Raw genomic sequence first — 27,195 nt, 5'->3', positions numbered from 1 at the left:
ACTGTATATTTTGTTTGAGAACATGTTCGCTCTCATTCAAGAAAATATTACAGTTAGTCAACGATCAAAATTCTTTCGGCAATAATGTTGCGATTCGTCGCATATACATTATTCCCGCAACTGGATTTGTTGCAAACATTTCCTGGAGGCAGAGAATATGCATGCGCTAGCGCAAATGATCAAGTACATATATGTGTGCAAGCGATCTTTCTGCCAATAAGGGCTATATACATCTTCCAATTAGAACTCCGTTTTGTTAAGTTGTATATTTATATCCCTTACTGAAACCAGGTTTTTAAATATTTAACTTAGCCGGTGAATATATAATACTGTAGCTGCAACTCTGTTGCTCGACAGACACATACATAAAAAACTCGCGAGCGATCGCTATGCAGGTTGCGGGTGTGCCCACCAGCGCCAACTGTCGGCCAGATACCACTCTCGGATGTAAACAAAACCTTCAATTTCTTCTCTGTCGACGTGTCGACAAGACGTACTTTTACTCGCTGTTGAACCTGGAGTTTTTCCCATCATATTTGGTGAAGTACTTTAATTTGGTTTGAGCTTTCGCAGTACAGGTGTTTTTCTTCAAATAAATCCTTGAACTCGTTTTTGGATAGATTTAATTTTTGATGACAAAGAGAGTATGGACTTTCTTTGACTTTTAAATGGCCGACCCTTCCCTTAGACGGAAGTGTGTTTAGGCTTTTAGCAATTATCTTATCACGTTACAAATTAATTATAGATTTTCCTCTATATATTTTATATCTCACCGCCTTTATTAGGCCTCTTCGATTAACTTTCCATTTATAATAAACATAAAAATAAATTTTAATGATTTGTTTATATGCGACCTTTCCTGAGAGTAGGCGGTCCTAACTTGGAAACCGAAGTTAAACAACGTTGAGCCCTTTCAATCGTAAATAGCTTTTAAAGAGCTAATGATTTAAAACTTTTTAAATGAATATTTTTTAATAGATATTTTATGAAAGATTTTCTTTGAATAGTCTTCGTACTGTTTCAAAGATGAACTAACGTTTAGTTTATTTATGCTACGCAGTTTGCGTTCTATCGTTACGATAGAGAGAGAGAGTATCACGGTTTCACTTTGCAGAAAGAGTAAATCGATTCTGACGTTTTGTTCATTCTTCTTTCAAAGCTTAAATGTTTTAAATTCTATTTTAAAGGAACTTTTTAATTGAAAAACCTTTCAGTTTTTTCCTTTGGTCAAATAACGAAACGTAAGTGGGCTCTTCTCTTAGGTGCGAAATCAAGAGAGAAAGAGAGAGAGAAAGATAGAGACGGAGGGAGAGAGAGGAGAGAAAACGTTCCGTTCAAGCGGGTAACGTTGTTCTCGAGTTACTCTCGTCCCTAGTCTCTGTACGGGGAGAAAGGATAAAACGTTTTTAGTTTTTTATTCTCGTCCCCAGGCAATGTACGGTGAGAGATTGAAAACGTAGTTTTGAATGAACTAGTGTTTAGTCTCTTCCCCAGCCACTGAATTTTTTATCTTAAAATATGTTTACTGTTTTTTGCTGGTATTAATGTGCTTGCATTATACGAATGATTTCGCAATTACTACCTTTTGATGAGGGTAGAATTGCGTGCTTCAGGTAGAAATCAGTAAAAGTTTCGATTTTCAGTGAAATAAGTGCAAAACAGAAAATCGTAGTGATAAAGTGATATTGCGCAAAGTGTTATCAGTGTTGCGACCGAGGGTTCGTCTGTTCGTGCCTGTCGTTCGCCTAGTCCGGGACCTCTTGCAAGCTCCCAAGCCCAGGGGAGAAGTAATGTCGTACGACTTATGGGTTCGAGAAGCCTTGATCAGCGAACAGACGTTCACTCTATGGTATCGGGTGTATCTTACCAAGATCACCCCTACCATAAGGCGAGAGAGACGATTTTCTCCTCGTCATCCGAAGGCTTTTCGCATAAGAAACCTGAAACAAGGTTTCGAGGCCCTTAAGCGAAAGTCAGTCCTTTCAGGACAGGTCCAGCGTCCTGGTTGTAGCCATTAGGACAGCTCTGACCCTATGCAGTCATCGGAAGACTACTCGCCGCCTAACAAAAGCGTAACACAGACTCCGAGAGTCTTTTTGTTGGCAAGGTTTTGCGGTCACAGACGTTACCCTCGTCTCTTACCGCAACCATTTCCGTTGATCCTAAATGGGTTGTACGGCAAGACATGCAGAATAAGCTTGCCTCCCTTATGGAAGACTATTCTGCCGATAAGTCCGTTGAGCCTAGCCGTTTATCTCATCGAGATCCTGGCTTTCAGCCACCCTAACGTTCCTTTGTGCGTCCTGTTGACGTTGGCGTAGCTAAGTCACGTCAGTCAGGTTGTTTAGAACCACACTCGATGCGGTCTCGTGTGGATTTTCAGCCACATTTGGACGTTAGGCCACTTGCTGATGCTCCTGTTGACGTTCAGGACGTTCGCTAACAATCGGAGTTGACTTGTTTTGACGCTGAGCGTCAACCTCCGCATTCTAGAGTTGTTTGACTGCTCAGTCTAGGCGGTCAAAGCAGTCTCGAGTGGACGCTGTGCGTCCTCACGCACCTGTTGTTGTTGACAGTTCACAGACTGTCAAGCAGTTACATGTCGTTGCGTCCTGGTCTCTCGCACCTGTTGTTGTTGACAGTTCACAGACTGTCAAGCAGTTACATGACGTTGCGTCCTGGTCCGATACTAATGCACCAGTGCGTGTGGACTCTGCTTGTAAAGCATTGCCACCACGGTAGGTCTCTCCCTTGCTTGAGACTCAGCTATTATCGGACAAGGTTCCTTCAGATAAGGAAGTTGCTGTTCCCCCTCCTACTGATATTCCCTTGAGGACTCTGTCAGACGGAGAGGAGCCTAAAGCTGCTTAGCCCTCTATGGACTTTAAATAAATCATGCTGATTTTTAAGGATCTTTGTCCGGATCTTTTTGTAACTGCTGCTCCTCGTTCGCCTAAACGTCAGAGCTTACACTAGGCCTAGCTACTTCAAAGCCGTTGTTTTATAAGCTAGTGCTCTCTCGCTCTCCTAGAGAGCTTTACGTTTGCTAGGCGACTGGTTTATCACCAGGAGGAGTTTGGGGGATACAGCCTTTGCTCTCCCTTCTTTTAAACTGGCTTATAGAGCGAGAGTCTGATATGACACGAGAGAAGTTCTCGGCTTGGGAGTTCCTGCCTCTGCCCAGGTAGACTTCTCAAACCTCATAGACTCTCCCTGGCGCCTGGCCATGAGACGCTCCAAGATTTTACAGGTCAACTTCACAGCTGTTTTCGAGCCTTTGAAGTTTTGCTGTACAATTATGTCATGCATAAACAAGGCTTTCAGGGATGGCTCCAATGTTCTCTGCAGGAACAAGTCCCTCAGGGATGGCTCCATGATTTGGCAGCCATGTTCACTGCAGGAGTACGTAAGAGGCAAGTGCGCTCAATGTGTTCATTGTCAAGACAAACTTCACGATGAAGTCTTCCAGGCTGTCTTGACAGCATTTATGGAAGGCGACTGGATGGTCTCTCTCGACCTTCAGGAGGCATACTTCCACATTCCTATACACCCGGATTCCCAACCGTTTCTGAGGTTTGTTTACAGGAATGTGGGGTACCAGTTTCGAGCTATCGGGGATCCGAACCTCCCTGTACTTGGACGACTGGCTTCTCAGAGCTACGTCCAGCCTTCACTGTCTGCAGGATCTACATTGGACGTTGAGTCTGGCCAGGGAGTTGGGACTTGTGGTCAACCTAAAAGTCCCAACTGATCCCATCCCAGATTATTCTATTTTTGGGGATGGAGATTCGCAGTCAAGCCCTGCTCGAAGTCCAACTAATGCTGAAAAGAAAACGTTTATTCAGTCAGGAGTTGGAACAGTCTCGTAGGGACTCTCTCATCCCTGGAGCAGTTTGTCTCACTAGGGAGACTACCCCTTCTGCCTCTCCGGTTCCATCTAGCCTCTCACTGGAACTAGGACAAGACATTAGAGACGGTATCATTCCCAGTCTCCGAACCAATAAAGGCATGCCTGAAATGGTGGGACAGCAATATCAGTCTGAGAGAGGGACTATCCCTAGCAGTCAAGAACCCAAACCACGTGTTGTCCTCAGACGCGTCGGGTTTGGGTTGGGTGCGACCCTGGACGGTCGGGAATGCGCTGGTCTGTGGACCTCAAGTCAGAAGAGCATGCACATCAACGGCAAGGAGCTATTAGCAGTCCACTTGGCCTTGATGATATTGGGAAGCGTCTTCGAAACTAAGTGGTAGAGGTCAACTCAGACAACACCACAACTTTGGCGTACATCTCCAAGCAAGGAGGCACACACTCCTTCACGCTGCTCGAGATCGCAAGGGACCTTCTCTTATGGTCTAGAATTCGAGGCATCTCCCTGTTGACGAGATTCATCCAGGGGGACTTGAACGTCTTGGCAGACTGTCTCAGTCGGAGGGGTCAGGTGATACCCACGGAATGGACCCTCCACAAGGACGTGGGCAAGAGTCTTTGGGCTTCTTGGGGTCAACCAACCATAGACCTCTTTGCCTCCTCGTTGACCAAAAGGTTACCAATCTTTTGCTCTCCAGTCCTAGATACAGAAGCAATCTAAATAGACGCGTTTCTACTGGATTGGTCTTTTATGGACTTATTTGCATTCCCACCATTCAAGATAGTCAACAAGGTACTGCAGAAGTTCGCCTCTCACGGAGGGACAAGGTTGACGTTGGTTGCTACCCTCTGGCCCGCGAGAGAGTGGTTCACCGAGGTACTTCAATGGCTGGTAGACTTTCCAAGAAGTCTTCCTCTAAGGGTAGATCTGTTACGTCAGCCCCACGTAAAGAATGTTCATCAAAGCCTCCCCGCTCTTCGTCTGTCTTCCTTCACACTATCGAAAGACTCTCAAGAGCTAGAGGTTTTTCGAAGGAGGCAGTCGGTGCGATTGCAAGAGCTAGGAGAGCTTCTACCATTAGAGTATACCAGTCGAAGTGGGAAGTCTTTCGAGACTGGTGCAAGTCAGCATCTGTGTCCTCGTCCAGTACCTCTGTAGCCCAAATCGCAGATTTTCTTTTACATCTGAGAAAGGTTCGCTCCCTTTCAGCTCCCACGATTAAGGGCTACAGGAGCATGTTGGCTTCGGTCTTTCGACATAGAGGCTTAGATCTTTCCAACAATAAAGATCTCCAAGATCTCCTTAAGTCTTTCGAGACCTCTAAGAAACGTCGTTTGGCAACTCCTGGATGGAACTTAGACGTGGTCCTAAGGTTCCTCATGTTAGACAGGTTTGAGCCATTACATTCAGCCTCCCTGAAGGATCTCTCCCTCAAGACACTTTTCCTAGTGTGCTTGGCTTCGGCTTAAAGGGTCAGTGAACTTCATGCCTTCAGTAAGAACATCGGCTTTTCTACAGAAAAAAGCCACTTGTTCACTTCAACTTGGTTTCCTGGCCAAAAATGAACTGCCTTCTCGTCCTTGGCCTAAATCTTTTGATATTCCTTGCTTATCAGAGATCGTAGGCAACGAACTGGAAAGAGTATTATGTCCTGTTAGAGCTCTTAAGTTCGATTTAGCTCGTACTAAGTCATTACGAGGGAAATCTGAGGCATTATGGTGCTCAGTTAAGAAACTTTCATTGCCTATGTCAAAGAATTCTTTGTCATATTTTATCAGATTTTTTTAATACGAGAAGCTCATTCTCACTTGAATGAGAAAGACCGATGTTTGCTTAAGGTTAAGACGCACGAAGTTAGAGATATAGCAACCTCCGTGGCCTTCAAGCAAAATAAATCTCTGCAAAGTATTATGGACGCGACTTCTTGGAGAAACAAGTCAGTGTTCGCGTCATTTTACTTAAAAGATGTCCAGACTCTTTACGAGGACTGCTACACACTGGGTCCATTCGTTGCAGCGAGTGCAGTAGTGGGTGAGGGTTCTACCACTACACTTCCCTAATTCCAATATCCTTTTAATCTGTCTCTTGAAATGTTTTTAATATTGTTTTATGGGTTGTTCGGAAGGCTAAGAAGCCTTTCGCATCCTGATTGATTTGGCGGGTGGTCAAAGTCATTTCTTGAGAGCGCCCAGATTAGGGGTTTGATGAGGTCCTGTTGTATGGGTTGCAGCCCTTGATACTTCAGCTCCTGGGAGTCTTTCAGCATCCTAAGAGGATCGCTGGGCTCCGTGAGGAAGACAGACTTACAAGGCAGAGTAATCGTCTAAGTCAACTTCCTCACCAGGTACCTATTTATTTTGGTTTTGTTATATTGATAACTGCCAAAATGAAAAAACTCTTAGCTTATACGCTGTAAACATAATTAACTCTGGTCTCTACCCACCTCCTTGGGTGTGAATCAGCTATTATATATTCACCGGCTAAGTTAAATATTTAAAAATGATATTTTAATTATAAAATCAATTTTTGAATATACTTACCCGGTGAATATATAAATTAAATGACCCTCCCTTCCTCCCCAATAGAGACGCAGTGGGATGAGAAGAAATTGAAGGTTTTGTTTACATCCGAGAGTGGTATCTGGCCGACAGTTGGTGCTGGTGGGCACACCCGCAACCTGCATAGCGATCGCTCGCGAGTTTTTTATGTATGTGTTTGTCGAGCAACAGAGTTGCAGCTATTATATATTCACCGGGTAAGTATATTCAAAAATTTATTTTATAATTAAAATATCATTATTCAGTACACTGCTTGGCTACTTTCCTGTAACCAGACATACGGCATTTACGTTCTGCTTCCTTATAGGCATTTTTTCCTTTCCCCCGATCGGAAGTCTTAGTCTCCTACAAAGGCTTTGGCAGGAAACTTCTCATGAGCATATCTGTTCCCTAGTAGGGAACATTTAATGTAAATGCTAGTTTACCGATAGGAGACGGAGAAGTACGAACGTTTTTTGTCCTAGGAAGGAAAACCTCTGTTACGAACGTTTCCAAAGTTCTCCAACTGAGTTCCGGACAAGACTTTTAAGTCAAACTACGCATGCATGTATGCTTGTCATACGCACAGTTCGGTGTTACTACTCCGTAGTAGACTTATGCTCTTTACCCACCCAACAATAGATTGAAGATACGTCTCAATCCCCTCTTGGGTTTGGTTGGACGAGTTCGGTGATTACCGTACAGTCTCTTGTCCGGAAAGCAATCTATGGAGATTCGCTATTATAACATAAGCTGTACTGATTAACTGGTTTACCGTTTGGTATCGGTCTTATTCTGCCAACCACACTGGATTAGTGGCAGTTGGAGGGAGAACAGGCTGTGCCCCTTCGTTGCAAGAACGTGCAATTAATTACACGTCTCAACATCATCTCGAGGTGTGTTTATTACTATGCACTCCCCCCCCCCCCACCGCTGGACAATCCGCGGATGATGGGTGGCAGACGAGAGCTTCTGCAAATCCTGTCTTCTCGTCTTCCCTTCTGAACCTGATGTTTTCTATAATGCATCAAAAGAGAGAGAGAGAGGGGGGGGGGAATATGCCATACCATTCCATCCTCGTCTGTTGACCCCGATTCAGGAAGGTACAAGCATTCACCTCTCTTAGAGAACCATCTAGCGGTACGAAGCCTCAGATGGACAGAGGATAACTAGCTGCCCCCATTTGCTCGCGTCATTCCTGGTATAGAAATGTGCTTGCAAAACCACCCAGATAGTGGGCTCCTAGTATCTTGAAATCATCTTGTATCCAACAAAATCTTAACTTGTTTTTTCCCCCCATTCGGTCTGGTGAAAAAGTCCTCAGCCAAGTCAGGATAAGCAGGATCTTATCAATGACTCCAATAGCTTCGCTATGGCATCCCACAGAATGGTTCCCAGACCTTCTGCAGCCCCTGATGGAGCTCCAATAGCTTCGCTATGGCAACCCGCAGAATGGTTCTTGGACCTTCTAGAGCTCCTGACGGAGTTCCAAGGGATCTTCCTCCACGGCACGATCTTCCAAGCAGCCACATGCTAACACTTTCCTAAACCGTAGCTTTGCTTCGACTTCTCGCCTTGGACGATCCTACACCACCCCTCTGAGAGAGGCCTTTCGCAACAGGTTAAGGAAAAGATGTCTAGGCTCCTCAGACACTTTTCAGCATCGGTCTTCCAGGCGAAGTGTTCGGTCCTTAGTGACTGATGTCGTGGAAAGGGATTCTCTCCCATCGATGCCTTTACTTATGCAAGTGTGAGATAACTTGTCCCCCATCGGATCTCAACCTCCTCCTGGGAACGCGGTTTGGGTCCTTCAGTCTCTGAAGTCCCCTCTCCACGAACCTTAGGCCCAGCAGCAGATCGCTTCCTTACACAGAAGACGCCCTTTCTACTCACTTAGGCTTTTGACCAAGAGAGTTAGTGTGTTGTATGATCCAACCTCTGATGTCTCCTACCCTAGGAGTCGGGGAGAAGTAATCCTCAGCGGCGTCCCTGAGTGGATTGCCAAGACTCAAATCCGAGTATGCTGTACCCTAGGTGCAGCCCATTTCGAATGAAGAGTCTTCGTTCAGTAACCGGAAACCCATCAACTGGGATTTTACCCAGTGAGGAGTCTGTGAGGTTACCTTAAAAGAACGATACCAGCTCGCCCCCGTGTGTCTGAAGGCAATTGAGGTTACTCTTAATCTAGACTCTCCTCCATCCTAAGACCCAGAGCTCGTAACGTCACTGGCGTTGCTGCATCCTGGCGTTCAAGAAACTACTCTCTGGTGCAGATACTTTAAGTGGGCATGTGGAAGCGTCAATCGACCTTCACGGCCCTCTACCTGCAAAGACGTAACCCACAAGAACATGGAGACCTTTTCCATTGGTCCTGTGGTGGTCGCACAACAAATGGTTTAAACACCTCAGGCTCCTTGATGGACAAGTAGCAGAGGGTTTGAGGGCTGAGGCTACCTGGATTAGTCTGGGGTGAATGAATAGGAATGCCGGGCTCCTTTCTTCCTTTCACCTTCTCCCCTCTGTGGAAAACAGCTCCGCAAGCCTCAGCATAGCTGATCTCACCTCGCTGCAGGTAAGGCACATTTCCCTTGTGCCTCCTAAATATAGAAGAATACTTTGTTATGTCCCCAATACCTTTTAGAGGGAGGGTATTGGGTAAGTCTTTAAGAACAATAGGTTCTGTACTCGAGTTCCTATGTTAAAGACAAGTCACACTGTTAGTTCCACTCAAACACAAGCTTCTGCAGGCCGCTATTAGTGCATTACCTCATATCGGCACTTGATTTTAGCGAGGGTAGGGTCCCTTCTACTATCGATCTCAGATCGAAATAGAGAGGACCCCGGGTCATGACCAAGGCCAGTTGGTGAGGACTTCCTCCCTCCTAAGAGTAAGTCACCCTAATAAATAGCGAAGGTTTGTATCTGTGTCGGAACAAATAAAAAATTTGGAAATAATTTGTATTTTTCCTAACATACAAACCTGGAGCTATTAATACAAACTGGCCCGCCACCCTGTCCCCCGAGAAGTCCTGCCATAAAGCAAAGTGGTTACTCAGCCGAGAGGTGTGAGTGAGCGGAGTAGCCAGTCTACCCCACCCCCCACCCGCTAACTAGCGGATGGGGTAGTTATCCCTCACTAAAATTATCATGGCTCATCTTACAGCTGTGCCGAAAGTAATACCCTAATGAATAGCTCCAGGTTTGTATGTTAGGAAAAATAGAAATTATTTCCAAATTTGTTATTTTTTCTAATTACAAACCTAAGTCATTTGATCAAACTTGCCTGCCATCACCAGCCCCCTAGAAAGGCTTAGGCTTCGATCTAACCGAATTGTCTCTGACCCAGTAGTGAGGTGGTCGCCTCTCCGCTACGGATAGGTAATTACCTTTTGGTTGTTTACACTTCGTTATAATTTTAACTTCCTTGTTCTAGCTTTGCTGTTTTCTATTCTCCTATAGTATAGGACTCTGGTTTATATAGTTTAGAAAAGTACAAATGATTTTAAACATTTATGATTTTATATATACTGTATATACATGCAACACATATACTGTACTGTATACAGTACGTACAGTATGTGTATATATATTTATACAGTACAAAGTTTTTTTGTAGGATTGCTGATTATGGTGAACTTAAATTTGGAATGGGTATAAGGTAACTAAATATCTTTAAATACCCATTACTTCACTGTATCAAAGTGATTAGAATTATTATTTTTGTAAGATTTCAGTTTCACTAATCACAATAAATGGTTATCAATTAGAAATAAAACCTAGATTCTATATTAACTTAGAGGTATAATTTTTCAGATGACGTAAAGGTAGTTTCTGTACATCTGAAGTGGAATGTAGACTTTTCTCGAAAAATCATCTCGGGCTTTGTTACGCTCACAGCAGAACAATTGACGGATGCCTCCCACTTGGTAAGTTTATTTGTGTAATTATCATTTAGTTGTGGTATTAATGTTAGATAGCATATAAAGTGGTATGCTGTATATTCAGCCCTCCTTATTCCAAGGGATTGGGTAACAGAGACAAGTGCGAAAAGCGAGAATCTGCGAATACCTCCTGCCCCAGGGTGTGTTAACTCCTAACTTACCATCTCACTGCCCATTGCCTATGTGCAGATGGTTACCACACTAAGTAACCCACTGTCTTTAAAGGCAGCTCATGAATGGCAGAGGCAAGGGGAAGTGATATTGCCCTAGCAAGCAGGACAATGCCCTAGAGATTGAACATATTACATATGATCAGTGCCCAAGCCCCCTCTCCACCCAAGCTAGGACCAAGGAGGGCCAGGTAATGGCTGCTGATGACTCAGCAGATAGCCCTATAGGCTCCCCCAAACCCCTCATCCTTAGCTTACAAGGATGGTTAGGTTGCAGCTATCAAGGGAACTAACGAGTTTGAGCGGGACTCGAACCCCAGGCTGGCAATCACCAGGCAAGGATGCTACCACCAGGCCACCACAACCCTGTACTGCCTAATATTGTTTTTATTTGGTTTCTATCACAGTACTGTATAAGTATTGTGTTAATGGATGAACACATTTCGATAAGAATACAGTGCATTACATGCGTGTACTACGTACACAGTAAGACTACGATACATTTAACACAAGTCATTGCCAGACTTATACATACTGTTCCTGTAATGCATACAGTAACAACAAAACACTGTTGTTCCTATCTAACAACACTCGCTGATACTGTAGTGCATATCACTGTGATATATGTTCAGTATTATCACTACAGAACCGCTTAATTAGCTAAGGTAACACTCACAAGTGATCGCTGTTTTTGGCAGGTCGACTTGCACCATTCCTACGTGGATACAAACTTCCGAGTCATTTATATGCGTTACTCTTTGTCTCTTTTTCTCTATGACCAGACAATCAAAGAAAAAGTGTTTGATTTCATCATTCTTATTGTTGCTAAGTAACTACTGCACATGCAGCATAGGTCACCTGTACATGACACTGCACTACAAAGTTAAGAGGACGTACCTCACTTTCTCTCTCTGATCAGATATCCTAATACTGTACAGCCTCGATTACCCTTATACTGTTGTGCTTAGTGCTTGTGCCTTTTGTGTCTTTAATATTCATTGTCACTTGCATTTCTATCATTATTTGTGAGTTACAAGTGAGTGTGTTATGACTAGCTAGTTAAATAATGTGTTCATGCGCTGGCTGTGATGGACGCCCCTTTCTGAGCCGGGGTGAAGTTGATCTGCACAGTTTGTCGCTCTTGCTTTGGTAAGAGATACTAATTGGAATCGTCATGCGAGTACTGTAGGAAGTTGCCATCCACCTAGTGGGAGAGATGATGTTCTCGTCTCGAAACGATTCAAGCGAAATTGTTCTCCTGCGTCTTCTGCCAGCTGTGACAAGAAACTAAAATTTAATTTGTGACAAAAGCTATCCTCTAACCAGGTCCTTCGTGTTATGAACCCACTGAGGCTCCAGTCACAGATGGCAATGCCCATCAAAACTGTCGATGTTTTATCACCTAGTGCTGATAATGTACAGTATGAGCTCGAACCAGTACTTGTAGCGGATCCTTTGGCTACAGCCACTACACTCCCAGAACCAGATTCAATATCAGTACCATCAGTCCCTATTCACCCTGTTATGCTTAGATCTCCCTCACCTCCTACGAGTGTTTAGTGGGGAACCTTACATGTCAGATTCCCTTCCTACAAAAGCAGCCTTATTGAAAGACCTTTAATATTAGTCTCCAGGTCTTTCAAACGAGCAACGCTTACCTCATATGCCCAGGGGTCCTCGGCATCGATCTCCTCTTAAAAGTTCCTGGTACCCAATACAAGACTTGTTATCACTTTATTACATGGGTAGACAGACTGCTTTGGCTGCGTCCACACCCTAAGACTTGGCAACACCAAGCTGCTCTAAACAATTGTCTACAGCTAAATCTACTAGTGCAAAAAAGTTGTGTAACAATGCCCTCTTTAATTCCCTGAATTTTGTATATCAACAACTCGGCCAAGCTGAACGTTCAGCTTAACAAGTCTGTATGCGCTTTTGTCCCTAGGCGTTATGACGTCATATTATACGCAGCCATCCCTGTGCGTGAGGCAACTCCTACGTGGGTTAGTCAGGCCATCAAGTCTAAACTAGTTATCAAACTTAACCTCTGAGAGGGGGAAGAGGCAAGCCACCCTTTCCCACGAGTTACACCTCTATCTGGCACAGATGAGGTTACCTTTGTGAGACATCTTAGGCAAGGCTCATGCCGTAGGCATCCAAGATGCTAGCCTACAGGGAATTCTTTCACTCATCAAAGATCGAGTTTAGAGAGAGATTCAATTCTTCCGTCTCGCACTCAGTTGCTAGAGGCGAATGCTCTTATAACGGGATTGAGCTAGACTCCTCCTGTTCCTTCTCAGTCTCCTATTCCCATCACAGTATGAATGACACAAGGGAAAGGGATGACATTTGAGGAAGAAGAACCAAGCTATAACTGTTAAAACAGAACAATCAAGCATCCCAAAAGTGGAACAACCGGACAATGACATTACAGTATCACTAGTAATGACTCTCCGGAGAACCTTTCTGCGCATGCAAGCACTGGCTCAGCTGATGTAGTCCCCCGTCCAGGTCCCAATGTCTGGCTCAGGAGCCTCACAATTTATTAAGATTATGAGCCTCATCTGTTTTTTAGATGGATTGGATGAGCCCTTTAAACCACTAACAGACGGTGCACAATTAATTCAATCATCCCTTAATCTTAAAGCCCCAGACACAGGTTTGATGTGGCTTTGTCTACCCATCACTGAAGATACATTAGAGCTGCTTAATACACAAGTATCAGCATCTGAAAACTGCCTCAAGGCCAGCAGGTTCTCAAAGCCCCCGTCCTTAGCCCTTTCGCCAAATTTTATGTACACTGGTGCCTTTCAGAGCCCACTCCCTATGCATGCTGGTGTTGCTAACCTGGTACCAGTTGATAAGTTTTCTAACCTCCTCTCCATCTTTTCAGGTCCCGAAATGGCAAACATGGAGGTAGCAGCTATGTCTACAATCCAAACCCTACTCATGGCTAAACCACTGGTCTGGAGCAGAATTCCGTTCTGTGGTAACAGAGAACTCAAGGGAAGAATATGGCTTTAAGCAATCACTTAATCTGGGGCTAAAGACATAGAATTTCTTTTGCATCAGAAAAAGAGAAGTTCTAGAGGTTAGGATAAGCTCCTATGATAAGAAGGGCAGAGGCACCAGTGTTGCCTGTCCCCCAGCAGAAGCTAAGGAACTTGCTTTTTAAGCCAGTTCCTCAGCAAAGACGACTTCGGCCTCCAACATATTCACAAACGTCCCAAGAGGCAAGCCCCCAGACCTACCTTTCGTCAGAGAGGATATCCGGATGAAGAGGGCGCAGTCACAGAGGCTCCCTCTAGGCAGGGCATGGTGCCCCCCGGAAACGCCACTTCTGGCTCCGTCTCAGCAATTCTTTCAGTTCTCAGATGTTGCTTGCCCGGGAAGGGAGCAAATCTCGGGCCTATGGTCAAAAGAGGACAAGGCCTTTCACATCAATTTCCTAGAGATGAAAGAAGTGCAACTAGCATTACTCCACTTCTCAGAGACTGGAAGTTCAATCCATGGTGCTGATGAGCGACAACTCCACGGTAGTGAACTATATTTCCAAGCAAGGAGGCACAGCCTCTCTCCTGCTATGCAGTAGTGATGATCAAGTGGACACAGACCCAAACAATCTCCCTCTTGCCGCAGTTTATCCCTGGGAAGTTGGTTCAGAATGGTCTTTGCATCCTTTAGAACCAAAGAGACTTTTTTCTTTGTGATGTTCCCTGTGTCTGGACATGTTGGCCACTCGCCTAAATCACAAACTCCCAGTGTATTGCTCTCCAGTCTCAGACCAAGCTGCAGTGATGGGAGATGCCTTTCAGCACCCATGGGATGGACTAGGCTTTTACGCCTTTTCACCATTCTGACTTATTCGTCAGACACTGAACATAGTCCAGACATACCAGGGAGTCAGAGTAATGCTATTAGCTCCAAAGTGGGCAGCAGCAAATGGTATTCAGACCTGATGGAGCTTCTCACGGAAAGTCCAACAGAACTTCCAGAATGGCGAAACCTGTTACGAGGACCACACATAAGGAAGTTCCATGACGAAGTGCATTGCCTTTCACTTCACGGGTGGAAACTATCCAGCATCTCCTCCAAAAGAAAAACTTTTCAAGATCAACTGCGAAACAACTTTCTGAATATCTCCAAAATTTGTATGCTGCAGTCTACCAGGCTAAGTAGAAAATCATCTGTGATTGGTGTCGTTGACATTTTAGTTAACGTCAACTAGGAAGTGTTGTAAACCTCATCTGAGGAACGTCAACTAGGAAGTGTTGTAAACCCTATCTGAGTATTGTTTTTTCTTGACTTTCATTGCTGAAAAATTTTAAATAGAAATATATATGTAATATTTATACTATTATGAAGGTCAATGTTATAATTAACTTTGTTTTGGCTATGACATCAGTATTTAATACTTTAATTATTTTGGTAAGGATTTTATCCAGACCACTCAGATAATTGTTAACTATTGAAGATGTAAATACTTTTAGATTTTATTCTTTGGGACACTATAGAGTGTAGGAATTAATTTATTCTATGTATAGAATGTAACAGGAGATGTTCAGGGTTTAAAGGTTTAAAGGTCATTCATGAGTGATAGATACAAGGGACAGGAGAATGGTCATTGCCCAAGCTTCCTTTCCACCCAAGCAAGAATCAGGGAGCCCCAGGCTCACAAGGATGTTGAGGTTGTGCAGACACTACTGAAAGCTTTTTAGCTTGATTGGGGCTTGAACTTCAAACCAATGGACTTGACAAAACACACAGTGTGAATGGATAAGGGAATTTCCAGTGTCTGTGAAATGTATTAAGAAGCTTAAGAGAGGAAAAGGAGGAAGAGAGGAATTCCATGCTATGGTGGAAGAGGAGAGGTGAATGATGGTAGAAAAGTTGCTACCTCTGACATATATACTGCTTTGTGAGGCAGATATTAAGAAAGCAGTAAGGAAAAAGAGTAACAATATGGGTAAATAAGAATCTTTTTAGTAAGCCTATAAGACTGATACTTTACTGTACTACTCTATACAGTCTAGTAAACATTTTGAACATGTGAGAAGAGGTGAAAACCGCCCGTAGGAAGGGCCGCTTATTGGAAATTTTTTTTTTAAATTAATATCTAAACTGATGGAAATTCAGGCAAAAAAGACACAGGAGAAAATCCAATAGGAAAACCCATTTAATGGCTAAACCCTTGAGGTGAAAATAATGACAAATCTGGTAATTATGGTAATCATGGTCATAATTTATATTAAGGGATACAACAATAACTTATAATTTTATAATAGCTAAGTTTGTATATTTTTCTCTATGCAGATCCTAGACACCAGGGATATAAAAATCATCTCTGTGAAAGATGAAGAGACAGGCCAGCTCCTCCAGCATTCTATGGGAGATGCACATCCAAATTTTGGCTCTGCCCTAACAATTTCACTATCACCTTCTGGCAAGAAACAGTAAGTATCATGATTTGTTTACCCTATTTGATTAAAGTATAGCATTGAACCATTCAGTGCTATTTGTTCTTAAACAAATACAAACTATCGTTCTTTACTACGGGAGCATTATAACAGTAAAGCTGGAATATAGCAGGTAGAACTCTTAACGAGTTGTAAACAAGTTGAAGGTAGTTATTCTGCTGGCGGTGGGAAGGCAACAACTTCCCCTGTAGTTCACTGTAACCTCGGTTGGATTTCAACCGTCAGAGAGTACACTTGTTCCTCTGTGCTAGAAACTTTGTCAGTTTTTGGTTTGGAATTTATCTTTGAAATTTCTTTCTCTTTCCAGCCTTGCATATATATGGTTGTTCTGTAACTGGAGTACAAACTAATGCTAGTTTTAGGGGTATTACAGTACTTCCGGTGAAGCTGAAAGGACAAGCCATTAGAATTTAGTGAGGGTTAACTACCCCTTCGGCTAGTTAGTGAGGGGTAGGGGGGTTAGCTAGCTATCCCTCTCACTCACACACCCGTGACTGTGCTTCACGTTGCTTTTGGCTCGTAGGGAGAGTGGTTGTTGCCGCTCTCCCTCCTCCCTATTTTGGACTGCTATTAATCTTTCTTTTTAACTTGTGTTTTTCTTATATATATATGAAAACATTCTTAATGTATTTATATCCAATCGTCATCGTTTGGATACTCCTCCGTTCGGCTGTTGTTGTTGCCATCCCCTCTATGTATTCTTTGAAGGATTGCTGGAGGAAGGGAATGCATTACAATATTAACCTCTCTCTCTCTCTCTCTCTCTCTCCTCTCTCTCTCTCTCTCTCTCTCCTCTCTCTCTCTCTCTCTCTCTCTCTCTCTCTCTCTCTCTCTCTCTCTCTCTCCTCTCTCTCTCCTCTCTCTCTCTCTCTCTCTCTCTCTCTCTCTCTCTCTCTCTCTCTCTCTCTCTCTCTCTTTTGTATTTGTGTGCCGGTGAGTGAACACTTGAGTCCCTAAAAATATCCTCATTTAACGCGGATAACAAAAGGCTATCGAGTGAAATATAGCTACAAGTTTTCGTGAATAGTCGGTGATTAGTTTGAGGGTAGAAAAGTGGGATAAAACGTCGGCATAGGATAGTTATCTTGTGAATTAATAAAAATCTGATCAAGATGGCATTGTATAACACAGGCAACTCGTGGAGAGACATCGCTGGAGTCAGCAAAAGCAAATTCCATGAGTTGGCGAAACAGGAGCTCGACCGTCTGATAACAGAGGTCACTAGTAACTCCAACCAGTGTGACGGAAAAATATTCGCAGACATATTGAAACAATATAATCCAATAAACTGGAACAAATCTGCGGAAAACATCAGCAAAATAATAGAAGAAATTCCAAAGAAGATCCAAGTGATAAAGAGACTTATAAAGAAAGTCTACATCAATCAACACATTCCATCAAAGAATAATAACAAGTCCAATTTGGTGAATATGCTGATTGATGCATTGGGAAAAAGAATGCCAAAATGGTGTAATACATGTAAGATATGGTATTCCATTAATAATCCTCAACAACTGATTAGAAAATGTAATGCCTGCCATGTTCCAACACACCCTACATGTGCTGAAATACAGCAAAAAATAAAAAATAGAGACACAAAGGTATTCTGCTCAACATGCTTAGTCTGGATAGAAAATATAATTAAGTCGAGACTAAATCTGCAAATAGTTGAAGAAGAAGAAGAAGAAGAAGAAGAGAAAAATGAACAGGATATGTGTAAGGATGCAGAGGAAATCATTGATATAATTTATGATGCCATCCAACAACATACTTATGAAGAAATAAATTATCAGATGGAAACAAATAATAGACCCAAGAGACTCTACCCGGACCTACATACTTTTAGGGAAGAGCAAGAACAAGAAAAAAAAGAAAAGAAAGATATAGTCTGTAATATGCTGAAAAGAGGGAATTGCAGATTTGGTGAAAGATGCTACTACAAGCATCCAAAGATATGCCATAATTATGAAATATATGGTAAATGTGTGTATTTAGACGGATATGGAGACGAATGCAGAGATCTCCATCCAAAAATATGCAAAACCCTAAAAGAAGGAAAAGGATGCAGTTTCAACAAAAAATGTCGATATATGCATCCTGCAACTATGAATGAGAGTAAGAAAACTCAGCAAACTGAAAAGAAAATTGAAAGCAAAAATGAAACAAAAAAAAACAAAAAAGCAGGCCGCGTATATACCGCACTATGCACCAAAAAAGGCCTTTCAACCCAAATCTGCACAAATAGAGCCCAACTACAAAGAATGCATCTATAATGCTAGGGGTTGGTGCAGATATGGGGATAATTGCAGGTATACACACAAAAATAAATATGAAGGCGAAAGAACAAATATAATAGAAAAGTTGGATTTTTTAATGGCAGAATTCCGAGAAATGAAGAAAAGATCATATCAGAACAGGAAGGAAGCATGGGAGAATCCATATTATTACCAATATTAAATAATGGGGATGAAACACAAACCATAATAGTGATGAATGCACAAGGTTTAGTCACGAGTAACTCTAAAAGGAAAATAGAGTGCCTAGAAGAACTAACCCAAATTGAAAAAATAGATATATTAAATATAAGTGAAACATGGTATTCCCAAGAGACGGGCAGTGATGACCAGATAAAGGGTTTCCAAACTTATAGATCAGACAGAAAAAATAGGAATCAAGGGGGAACCGCTATATATGGAAGAGACATAAATCAAGGAAAAGTCTGTGAAAAATACAGCAACACAGAATGTGAATTGATTGCGGTAGAATTTGAATTTGAAAAACTAGTGAATATTGTAGTTTACAGACCCCCAAATACTAAGGAGTTTGACATAATAATAGAAAAAATAGATGATATATGTAGAAACCATAAAGACTGGAATATACTCCTATCCGGAGATTTTAACTTTCCTTTCGTGGATTGGAAAGAACGGATAGAAGAAAGTGGTTGTATGTATACATATAAAAAAGAGAGTAATAGTAGCGCAGAAGATAAGAGGCAATTTGAAAAGCTTCAAGATATGCAACAAATAAACCACATTCCAACAAGAAAGGAAAATGTCCTAGATCTAGTATTTGTGAATAAGGTGAATTATGTTAAAGAAATAATAGGGTATAACACGGGAATTTCAGACCACAATGTCATAGAATTGATAGTTCATTCCAAAGCAAGTGATCGCAGAATTAATAAAAGCACAAAACTTTGGGAAGGATATGGAAAATATAATTTTTACAGTAAAAATATAAAATGGTCAGTAATAAATGAAGAACTGAATAAAGAATGGAAAAATGTATTTGTAAGTGATAATATACAGGTACATACGGACATACTGTACAAAATACTGGAGAAAATTGTTGATAAATATGTACCGAAAAAGAACAATAAACAAAAGACGTGCATACCAAGAGACAGAAGGATCTTATTTCAGAAAATTAGAAAGTGGAAGAAAAATCTTGCAAAAGAAAAAAATGTGTGGAAAATGATTGAAATAAAATGTAAGATAGAAAATGCAGAACAAAAGATTATACAGTCGAAAGAAAATGAAAAAAGAGACTTAGAAGAAAGGACACTTCAAAATATAAAAAGAAACCCCAAAGTACTTTACTCCTATGCAAAAAAGATGAATAAAGGGAGAATAGAAATAGGCCCTCTAAGAATTGAAGGACGGCTAACGAATGAAAAAAAGGAAATATGCAACATATTAGCAGAAAAATATAAGAGTGAGTTCACGCCAAGAATTGCGAATGAGAATAATGAAACAGAAATGAGAGAAGAAAATGTTGAATATCTAACGGATATAGATATTAATGAAGCAGATATTGTCAAGGCTATAAACGAAATTAAAAATGGATCGGCAGCCGGACCAGATGGAGTTCCAGCGATTTTGTTAAAAAAAACTGCAAACACTATCGCGAAGCCGCTTGCAATACTGCTAAGACAAAGTGTAGATATGAGCGAGATATATGTTAAACATAAATTAGCTTAAAGTGGATCAAGACTAGAGGCAAGCAATTATAGACCTGTTAGTCTAACATCACATATTATGAAAGTGTATGAGAGGGTAATAAAAAAGAAAATAATGGATCATTTGGTTAAGAATAATCTATTTAATATAGGTCAACACAGTTTTGTGCCTGGAAAAAGTACACAAACCCAACTGATAGCACACTATGAAAACATATACAAAAATATGATAAATGAAAAAGACACAGAAGTGATCTATCTAGATTTTGAAAAAGCCTTTGACAAGGTAGACCACAATATATTAGAGAAAAAAATGAAAAAGCATAATATTGGGGGAAAGATAGGAAAATGGGTAAAAGAATTCCTGCAAAACAGAAAACAGATAGTGGTTGCAAATGACGAGAAATCGTATGAAGCTCAGTTAATATCTGGCGTGCCACAAGGTACGGTTTTAGCTGCACTGCTGTTTGTTATTATGATCTCAGACATAGACTGCAATGTTGAAAACTCTGTAGTGAGAAGTTTCGCCGATGACACAAGAATAAGTAGAGAAATTACTTGTGATGAAGATAGGAACTCACTACAAAGAGATCTAAACAAAATATATGAATGGGCAGAGATAAATAGGATGGTATTTAACTCCGATAAATTCGAATCAATGAATTATGGAAATAAAGAAGGAATGGTATATGCATACAAGGGACCTAATAACGAGACAATCACAAACAAGGAAGCAATTAAGGACCTTGGTGTAATGTTAAATAGGAATATGTTATGTAACGACCAAATAGCAACACTGTTGGCTAAATGTAAAGCAAAAATGGGAATGTTATTCAGACACTTTAAATCAAGAAAAGCTGAACACGTGATTATGCTTTACAAAACCTATGTACGTAGTACACTAGAGTACTGCAATGTGATATGGTACCCACACTACCAAAAGGATATTGCACAAATAGAGAGTGTACAAAGGTCCTATACTGCTAGAATAGAAGTTAAGGACCTTGACTACTGGGAAAGACTGAAATTTTTAAAACTATACAGTCTAGAAAGGAGAAGAGAACGCTACATGATAATACAAGCATGGAAGCAAATAGAAGGAATTACTGAAAACATCATGGAGCTAAATATATCAGAAAGAACAAGCCGAGGTAGATTAATAGTGCCCAAAACTATACCAGGAAAACTAAGGAAGGCGCACAGGACATTAATCCACTACGCACCAGCATCGATAATGCAGCGACTATTTAATGTGCTGCCTGCTCATCTAAGAAACATATCAGGAGTGAGCGTAGATGTGTTTAAGAATAAGCTCGATAAATACCTAAGATGCATCCCAGACCATCCAAGACTGGAAGATGCAAAATACACCGGAAGATGCATTAGAAACTCTCTGGTGGATATACGAGGTGCCTCACACTGAGGGACCTGGGGGAACCCAAACAAAAAATAAGGCAATAAGGTAAGGTAAGGCTCTCTCTCTCTCTCTCTCTCTCTCTCTCTTCTCTCTCTCTCTCTCTCTCTCTCTCTCTCTCTCTCTCTCTCTCTGTGTGTGTGTGTGTGTGTGTGTGTGTGTGTGTTCCCCAAGGTAGTGTGCTTCGTGTAACCCTATTTGCACTAGCTATTAATGGGATATCCTCTCTCAATGCTATTTGTAAATGTCTCTCCATATCATTTGCCGGAGCTGGAATGTCAATGGCTGAGAGAAAATTGCAACCTCAATTGACAAAATTACTCAGTGGGCTGACGTGAATGGATTTAAGTTTTCGACAAGCAAAACTACTGTTGTCCATTTTTGTCGTATTCGGGCAGTACATCTAGACCCGGATATATACATCAAAGGTCAACGGAACCCATGTGTAAATGAAGCTAGATTTTTAAGTTTGATATTTTATTGTAGACTTACATGGGTTCCTCACTTAAAGGCATTCAAAGCTAAATGTCTTGAGGCTCTGAATCTTTTACAAGTATTGTCTCATCATGGGGAGCAGACGGCAAAACTATTTTAAAGTTATACAAGGCTTTAACTTTCTCAAAAATTAGTTATGTCTGTGAAATATACTCCTCAGCCAACCTAAGCCGATTAAAACTTTTAGATTCTATACACCATACCAAGCCGAAGAACTCTGCAAGCTGACCTTTTCTGTTGGTTGGTATCATCGTTCCTTGTTTATCCCTAATATGTGCATGTATATTGTTATGTCTCTGAGTTGAGACTCTGGTAATGCACAGGCAAGTAAGCATGAGTCCAAGTCAAGCTTTATCTTGACAAGTCACATTGCTTAGTCCTCACATCTTCACAGTTGTTCAGGCCGTTATCTCATTGAGAGTTAGTGAGGTTATATGATGTGCTCTTCCACAGGTCATACAAAGCATGAGAGTCACATCCCTGGTGAGGGGTCAGTCAGTTGGTCTTGAAACCCCCCCCCCCCCTAAGCTTGAGTCTTCATAGTAAAGAGCTGAAAGGTTTGTACTGTATTTGGTGCTAGAACAAATTACAAATTTGGAAAAAATTTATACAAATCTTTAAAATTTTCACACATACTTGCCCGCCATCACCTACCCCCAAGAAGTTCTACCTGCAAGTGCAAAGTGGCATGTGTTGGCTACTGCGTGTGTGAGCGTGGTAATGGGTCTACCTCCTACTATCCCCCTCGCACTAACCAGCGGAGGGGAGTAATACCTCGCTAAAAGTTTTATGACTTAGTTACAGCTGTCGCCAAAATGTATCTCCGTAGTAAAGAGCTTCAGGTTTATATGGTTAGGAAAAATGCAAATTATTTTTAAATATGTAATTTTCAATATCAAACTTACCCGATGATCATATAGCTGCATCCCTGCTGCCCGACAGAAAAAATCTACGGGCGGAATACGCCAGCGATCGCTATACAGGTGGGGGTGTACATCAACAGCGCCATCTGTCAAGTAGGTACTCAAGTACTCGATGTCAACATAGAACCAATTTTCCCTCTGTCGTGCCACAGGCAAGACCTACTAAATACGCCGTCCCTAACTGGATTTGTTTTCACAACGAATTGGTGAAGTACACTATTCCAGTTTTGAGCTTTCGCTATGCAGGGGTTTTATCTTCATTTCAAAACTTGAACTCGTTTTGGATAGATTTAATTATGGCCGACCCTTACCTTAGACGGAAGTGTTGGTGACGAAGAGAGTATGGACTCTCATTCACTTTTAAATGGCCGACCCTTCCCTTAGACGGAAGTGTGTTTAGGTTTTTGGTAATTTTGCTTAACAAGTTATAGATCTATTTATTTTATATCTCTCCGCCTTTATAGGCCTCTTCGATTAACTTTCCATTTATTATAAACTTATAAAAATTAATTTTTATGTTTGTTTATATGCGACCTTTCCTAATAGTAGGCGGTCCTTACTTGGAACCGAAGTTAATTAACATTGAGCCCGTCATTTCGTATTTACCTTTTAAGAATTTATACTTTTTTAATTTTAATGTTTTTGAAAGAATTTCTTTGATAAGTCTCGTACTGTTTTCAAAGATGAACTAACGTTTAGTTTAGTCTCCGCAGTTGTTGACGTTCAGAACGTTCAACATGCGCTCTATCGTTACGATAGAGAGAGAGTATTTCACGGTTTCACGTTGCAGTAAGAGTAAACCGATTCTAGCGTTTCGTTCATTCTTTCTTAGCTTAAATGGTTTAAATTCTAATAAAGGAACTTTTTATTTGGGAAACCTTTCAGTTTTTTCCTTTAGCAAATAATATGTTTTAACGATATATAATTGGGCTCTTCTCTCAGGTTCTAAGTCGAGAGAGAGAGATAGAGACGGAGGGAGAGAGAGGAGAATAAACGTTTCGTTCAAGCGGGTAACGTTGTTCTCGTTTTTTACTCTTCTCCCTAGTCGCTGTAGGGGAAGAAGGTAAAACGTTTCTAGAGTTTTATTCTTGTTCCCAGGCTATGCGGTGAGAGATTTTAAACGTAGTTTATTTGATCTAGTGTTTAGTCTCTTTTCCAGCCACTGAATTCTTTATCTTTAATTATGTTTTTCTGTTGCATTGTAAACTGTTTTCGCAATTACTACCTTTTAATGAAGGATAGGATTGTGTGTTTCAGATAGAAATCAGTTAAAGTTTCGATTTCAGTGAAATAAGTGCTAACAGAAAATCAAAAGTGATAAAGTGATATGCGCAAAGTGTTACAGTGTTGGGTTCGTCTGTTCGTGCCAGTTGTTCACCTAGTCCGATACCTCTTACAAGCTCCCAAGCCCAGGGGAGAAGTAATGTCGAAGGACTTATGGGTTCCACAGGCCTTGATCGACGAACAGACGTTTCCCTCGGTGGTTTCGGGTGTATCTACACACGTTGCCGACGTGATCGCCCCACCCACACAAAGACGAGAGAGCCCATTTATTCCTCGTCTGCGGAAGAGGTTTCTCGCAGAAACCATGGACCAAATCTTGCAGCTTTTTAGTGCAAGTCGGTCCCTTCCGCGCAAGTCCAACGGCCTAGGTGTAGCCACTGGGTCAGTTCGGACTCGCTGCAGTCATCCGACGACTGCACACCTCCCAAGAGAGGCAAGGTGGTACCGCAACAGGCAGTAACTCCGTCTGTTGCCGCACCAGCTGTTATAGACCCTCAGTCACAACGGACAGTAGCTCCGTTTGTTGCCGTCTTTTATAGACCCTAGTGGTCCATGCTGCAGACTATGCAGTCTCAGCTTGCTTCCTTCATGCAGGAGTATCGTGCTGAGAAGGTTGACACTGCACCTGTTAACCTACAACCTGCCACGGTTGTGCGCTCAGCAGATACTGCGGCTGCCTGCTCCCACACTCCACCTGTGAGAGCTCCACCACCGATGCGCAGTCGACCCTGCCAGACGCATGTTCATGCTGCACCCTTCGTTGACATGCGTGAGCTACCGCATCAGCAGTGGGAAGGTGCTGTAAAGCTGCCGTGTTTTGACGCAATGCGGCATGCTCCGCAACCCACGGCAGTCCCTCCCACGCACCAGCACTCCGCTTTTGTTGTTGCCAGCTCCCACACTCCGACTGCGGAGAAGGTTGACGATGCACCCGTTGGCCTACAGCCTGCCACGGTTGTGCGCCCAGCATGACTGCCTGCTCCCACACTCTTGTTGTGAGAGCTCCTCCACCCATGCGCAGTCGACCCTGCCAGACGCATGCTGACTCCCACAGACACACGGAGCACTCCGTTGCCGTGCGTGAGCTACCACAAGCTGCCGTGTTTTGACACGGTGTGTCAGCCTCCGCAACCCACTGTGGTTACCGCCACTCGCCCGCAGCAGACTAGTCAGTCAGGAGTTGAGGCTTCCCCACACAGCTTTGGTTGTTGCCAGCTCACAGACTGTCAAGCAGTTACTTGACGTTGCCTTCTGGTCTGCTACTATGCACCAGTGCTGTATGTCCTCACGCTCCTGTTGTGGTTGACAGTTTAGTTTTTGACAGTTCACAGACTGTCAAGCAGTTACATAACGTTGCCTTCTGGTCTGCTACTAATGCACCAGTGAAACCCTCACTGAGATAACCTAGCTTTTCTCGGACATGGTTCCTGTAGATGAGAAAGTGCTGTTCTCCCTCCTTCTGATATTCCCTTGAGGACTCTTGTCATTTGGAGAGGAGCCTTAAGCTGCTTAGCCTCCTATGGACTTTAATTAAAGCATAACATGCTTCCAGGGATGGTAAATGGTTCCGCTTCAGTCGCTAATCCCGTCTGTTGCCACACCTGCTCCCATAGACCCTAATGGGCTTTGTTGCAAGACATGCAGTCCAAGCTTAGTCCTTGTTAGAGGATTTTTTTACGGAGAAGAACCTTCTAGCCAACAACCTTCCTACCGGTTGGTTGTACGCCCTGTTGACGCTGAGGTATCCTACTCACGTCCGCCAGTTGAGATGGTTCCTCCACCGGTGCGACCCAGTGTGGGTTGCCAGTCGCACGTTGACGTTAAGCAACTCTCGGAGGTGGTTGTGGACGTTCAGTGTGTCACTAGGAAGACGTTCAACAACCAGCAGAGGTGACTTGTTGTGACGCAGTGCGGCAACCTCAGCAACCCGGTAGGGGGTTGTCTGCACAACCCAGACAGTCTAGACAGTTTCGGGTTGTCGCTGTACTTCCTCGCGTCCCCATGGTTGACAGTTCACAGACTGTGCAGCATTACCATGATCTTGTGTCCGGCTCCGTCACGCATCCACCAGTGCGACCGGATTCAGCGAGTCAGACGTTGCCCACTCCGTTGCCGTTTCCTCATCAGTTTCGGATGAGGAACCCTCTGATGGGGACATGGCTGAACAAGACGATCATCCCCCAGCCATGCTATCCATCCAGAAGATGCTGAAGAAGGAACACGGCCCTGTCAGGCTGTGGATGAGTCTGGTTAGGACACTGTCATCCGTGGTTCAATTGGTGTCTCTTGGAAGACTACACCTCCGTCCTCTTCGGTATCATCTAGCTCTTCACTGGAAAAGGACAAGACGCTTGAAGCGGTCTCGATCCCGGTTTCCGGAAAGATAGTCTGGTCTGACTTGATGAAAGGACTTTATCAACCTTTGAAAGGGTCTTCCCCTGACTGTTCAGACTCCCAACCACGTTCTCTTCTCAGACGCATCGGACGTAGGCTGGGGTGCGTCCTTAGGCGGTAGGGAATGCTCGGGATTATGGAACTCGAGTCAAAGGACAATGCATTTCAACTGCAAGAAGCTTCTGGCAGTACGTCTGACCTGGAAAAGCTTCAGGTCTCTCCTTCAAGGCAAAGTGGTGGAGGTGAACACGGTCAACTCCGTGCTTTGATGTACATCTCCTAGCAAGGAGGGACCTACTCTCTGACATGGTACGAGTTCGCAAGTGACCTCCTCTCCTGTTCAACAGGTCTAGACTTTTCACTAGTAACGAGTTTCATCCAAGGCAACTTGAATGTCTTAGCAGATTGTCTCAGTAGGAAGGGACAATAATTCCAACACATTGGACCCTCCACAAGGATGTATGCAAGAGACTTTGGGTCACCTGGGGCCAGCCAACCATAGATCTCTTCGCAATCTCGATGTCCAAGAGGCTCTCAATACTTTGCTCACCTATCCCGGACCCAGCAGTAGTTCTTATAGATGCCTTTCACTAGATTGGTCTCATCTAGATCTATATGCATTCCCTCCGTTCTAGATTGTCAACAAGGTACTGCAGAAGTTCGCCTCTCACGAAGGGACAAAGTTGACTCTAGTTGCTTCCCTCTGGCCCGCGAGAGAATAACTTACCGA

At 42.7% G+C, this 27,195-nt stretch overlaps 1 protein-coding gene across 4 annotated transcripts in view; it reads left to right on the top strand.

Annotated features, from left to right (window-relative positions):
- The window catches only part of LOC137658387 (leukotriene A-4 hydrolase), a 124,655-nt gene that overhangs the window by 16,962 nt on the left and 80,498 nt on the right, over window positions 1-27,195 (top strand). For all 4 annotated transcript variants that reach the window (XM_068393076.1, XM_068393092.1, XM_068393067.1 and 1 more), the window contains exons 2-3: window positions 10,220-10,332; window positions 15,831-15,970. In XM_068393076.1, coding sequence (XP_068249177.1) covers window positions 10,220-10,332; window positions 15,831-15,970 — 253 coding nt within the window. The remainder of the gene's footprint in view (window positions 1-10,219; window positions 10,333-15,830; window positions 15,971-27,195) is intronic.

Source organism: Palaemon carinicauda, chromosome 1 (assembly GCF_036898095.1).
Source record: "Palaemon carinicauda isolate YSFRI2023 chromosome 1, ASM3689809v2, whole genome shotgun sequence".
Lineage (NCBI taxonomy): Eukaryota > Metazoa > Arthropoda > Malacostraca > Decapoda > Palaemonidae > Palaemon > Palaemon carinicauda.
The sequence above is the reverse complement of the archived record's forward strand: the minus strand, read 5'-3'. Positions and strand labels throughout refer to the sequence as shown.